The 3,893-nt window shown below is 51.4% G+C and overlaps 1 protein-coding gene across 1 annotated transcript in view; it reads left to right on the top strand.

Annotated features, from left to right (window-relative positions):
* Window positions 1-3,893, top strand: part of LOC106820817 (myosin phosphatase Rho-interacting protein-like) — a 107,752-nt gene that overhangs the window by 80,137 nt on the left and 23,722 nt on the right. Inside the window, exon 8 of the mRNA XM_014825388.1 lies at window positions 3,184-3,285. Coding sequence (XP_014680874.1) covers window positions 3,184-3,285 — 102 coding nt within the window. The remainder of the gene's footprint in view (window positions 1-3,183; window positions 3,286-3,893) is intronic.

The raw sequence follows: 3,893 nt of genomic DNA on the forward strand, positions 1-3,893 counted from the left end.
TAGGCAAACACTATTAACTTCACGTCAGAAGGAGAGAGGGTTATTAATACATAATATGTATACCTCATATATATAATACTCTAATAATACAGATGGATGGACAGGATAGAAGACAGGAGACCATGTTGGATCAGTTGCCTGCACGTAAGCAGACATGTTGGATCAGTTGCCTGCACGTAAGCAGACATGTTGGATCAGTTGCCTGCACGTAAGCAGACATGTTGGATCAGTTGCCTGCACGTAAACAGACATGTTGAAAACAGTGTGCCCAGCGGCTATGTTAGAGTTGAATTTACAGAACCTGCGTAAATAGCCTATAATTTGTTCTTTTCAATTCATTCCTGCAGTTAGTCAAATGGACACGAACTGCAGGGAAACTGGTGTATTTTTATCATTTTCCTGAGAAGAGAATGGAATATTCCCTTTAGTGATCTTCAGTAACTGACTAATCCCATGCTACCCTTTCACCACTAAGAGTGGACTAAAACTGAAATTTTAAGTAACTGAAATCCTTACTATCGTATATATCTATCATAATTCGATAGAATGATTATGCAAATGAAGACCTTTCATGCTTTCTCCTTCTAAATTTCGTAATGATATGATAATGTTTTAATGAGACTAGCCGTAGCCGTATGGGCTCTACGGCATTACGTTATTAGAGTCCAGGTCCGAATTCAACTCTAAAGTTACGCTCTAGAGTTGCAAGCTGTTCCCTTTTCTGTAGAACACAAGGCGAAATGGCCGCCGCGGTCTACTGCTATCCGCGCCCTTGTGGCCAGCGAGCTAGCTACACGGGACGCGACATTGGTCGTCGACTGATTCGTGTAGTGTCTTATTATTTGATAATGGTGTCTTGTTACGGTAGGTACTCGGCTTCTCCTGCCACTCGGCTTCTCCTGCCGTCCGCGGACGCCGATCGCCTCTAGTTGATCCGGTAGATATATGTCAGCCCTCGCGAATACGTTCAGCCAACCGATTTCGCATCGATCTGCAATACTGATTTATGCTTGCATCCATCGCAGTTTGTGTTGTCAGCGAAAGCTTTAGGAGAGCAGTCGTAAAATACGCAGCCAGCCTTTACCATGATGCAGCGATGCGAATGCGTGAGCGGCATAGTGTGTTATTCCATCGTGTTTCGGTCCGTATCACCGAGATGATGGACGTTTACGGCCGTGGGCGTTTTGGCGGTGACGTTATATTAAGCCACCTTGCTCGGGGATCGCTGTGAGCCACCTTGCGCTCTGATTGCTCTGAGTGACGGTTTACATGCTTTCCCTGTTTGTGCCCCAGGCCAGGCAAGCCGCACAGCAACGTGTTGCGGACCTAGCTGTACTAAATAGAAATCGCAGCGTGTAATATATTGCGGTGGGTCAAAGAGGTCGGAGTGGGTCATTCTGGCATGAAGGGATGAATGCTCATTCTACGTACGGGCAGTGACGGCGACGGCATGCATTATCAGACATACTGCGTACAGGCGGTGACGGTGACGGGGACGGGGACGGTGACGGTGACGGTGACGGTGACGGTGACGGTGATGGTGACGGTGACGGGGACGGTGACGGTGAAGGTGACGGTGAAGGTGACAGTGACGGCATACATCCTTAGACATACTGCGTACAGGCGGTGACGGTGACGGTGACGGTGACGGTGACGGTGACGGTGACGGTGACAGTGACGGCATACATCCTCAGACATACTGCGTACATGCGGTGAGATAGAGTTAGATGAGTTGGGTAACGGTGCGTGAGTCGACGCCGCCGCCGCCGCCGCCGCCGCGCGCGTGTGCAGCGAGGTGAAAATTCATGCAGATATAAGATGGAAAGCTGTATTAGATTTTGCGATCTTGTCGCGTCGCGCGCTCGCCGCTGTAAGGGGCGTACATGAAGAGCGCTTATCGCCAGCCGCGTGCTGCAGTCATCCAGTCTGTGTGCGCGTGCGTGCGTGCGTGCGTGCGTGCGTGTGTGTGTGTGTGCACGCGCGTGCGTGCGTGTGCGTGCGCGTGTGTGTGTGCGTGCGCGTGCGTGTATGTGTGGTGTGTATGGCTGTGTGTGTATTGCTGGTTGCGGGTGCGTGCGTACGTACGTGCGTGCGTGTGTGTGTGCGTGCGTGTGCGTGCGCGTGCGTGTGTGCGTGTATGTGTGGTGTGTATGGCTGTGTGTGCTCGTGTGTGTATTGCTGTGTGCGTGTGTCCGCGTGTGTCTGCGCGTGTACGTGTATGGTCAGTATGACCGTGTGTGGGTACCCTGGGTGTGTGTGGCTGTGGGGATAGTGATCAGGAGTTAATGAGACAAGACTTTGTCTCATTAACTCCTGATAGTGATATACGTGCTTGAACGTCGAGCAGACGTTACAAAACGCTGTCTGGTTGAATGCGGACCATGGGTTCTTCAGGGGAAATGCTAACACGATAGATAGGTCATTGCTGATACTTGGCTTAGCGGTGGTAACGTACTCGATGATATATGAGCTACGTGCTGAACAAGTGGTTTTGTCCTAGATCTACATACTGTAGTCACATCGGTACGTCAATGTTTGGGTAGACAGCGGAGTGGAAAGACATTGCACTGTGTGATTTGTAGCTATTAGATGGCGGTCACGTCTGCTAACGGTTGCCATTTCAATGAAATGAAAATTTGTCTTTGCGAGTGGGTTCTCGGTCTCCATTTTTCGCCTCACCGCGGGTTTAGGAACGATTTTATGATAGTGACTCTTTCCAACTCCGACAACTCTCTACAGAGAATATTGCAGTTCGTGACCTCGCTACTCCACCCCCATCCCGGTCCGTCCACTAGGCCAGGAGTGAATAATAATAGACTAGTCTGTATGCAGGAGACTTGAGGTTTGAGTAGACAGGAGGCGTAGCGCCAGCTCCCCTGCTGGATCCAAAGATGCTGCTGCTGCTGCTCCTGCTGCTCCTGATTGTTCCATCCGCAGCAGGCGGTCGAGGGAAAGTCGACCCACTGTTTACGCTCATTGATTATCAGGATGCATTAGAGTGTGTGCACGCGAGCCGCTCACGTATAGCGAGCGAGGCCGCGCAGTGCTCCGACGTTGTCGCAAGACTACGGATGCGACACTCGCATCGAGGCCGACGCACTGTGTGTCATTTAGCTCTGCAGCATGTTGTCTCGGTCGCCGACTCGCTCTGTATAACGCAGCCGCTGTCGCTTCGTTTCGCAGGAGAATGGCGACAGCGTGACACACTCGCCACCACCGAACAGCGGTGAGCTATCCGAGAGCAAGGAGTCGGAGGAAGCGAACGCCGAGATGGAACGAATCAAGGCAAGTGTGTGTAACTGTGTGCGTGCGTGCGTGCGTGTGTTCGTGCTGTGCGTGCATGCGTGTGTTCGTGCTGTGCGTGGGTGCGTGCATGCGTGCGCGACCGGCTGTAGCGTATAGGCAAATGAAGTGTATGCTGAGTTCTGCACGGCGGAAATGTTTAAGGTTTTATTTGACAAACGCATCGTTGGTCGAAGGGAAGGCACTGCGATGGCATTCTCTGCTGTTTGTACAGTAAACTATATATGACATGCACCATTCGATGTGTGTGTGTGTGTGTGTGTGTGTGTGTGTGTGTGTGTGTGTGTGTGCGCGCGTGCGCGTGCGTGTGCGTGAGTGCGTCTGTCTGTCTGTCTGTCTGTCTGTCTGTCTGTCGGTCTGTCTGTCGGTCTGTCTGTCGGTCTCTCTTTTCTTCGCTTTCTCCCTGCTTCTTTCTCTTCCTCTCTCCCCCTTTTCTCTTTCTCACCGTCTTTATTTCCTTTTCGATCTTTCTTTCCTTCTCTCTCTCTCTCTCTCTCTCTCTCTGGTATGTGTGGGTGTCTCTCTGCGTGCGTGCGTGCGTGCGTGCGTGCGTGTGTGTGCGCGTGTGTGTATGTGTGTGTCTGTGTCTG

This window comes from Priapulus caudatus, unplaced genomic scaffold (assembly GCF_000485595.1).
Source record: "Priapulus caudatus unplaced genomic scaffold, Priapulus_caudatus-5.0.1 Scaffold49, whole genome shotgun sequence".
Classification (NCBI taxonomy): domain Eukaryota; kingdom Metazoa; phylum Priapulida; class Priapulimorpha; order Priapulimorphida; family Priapulidae; genus Priapulus; species Priapulus caudatus.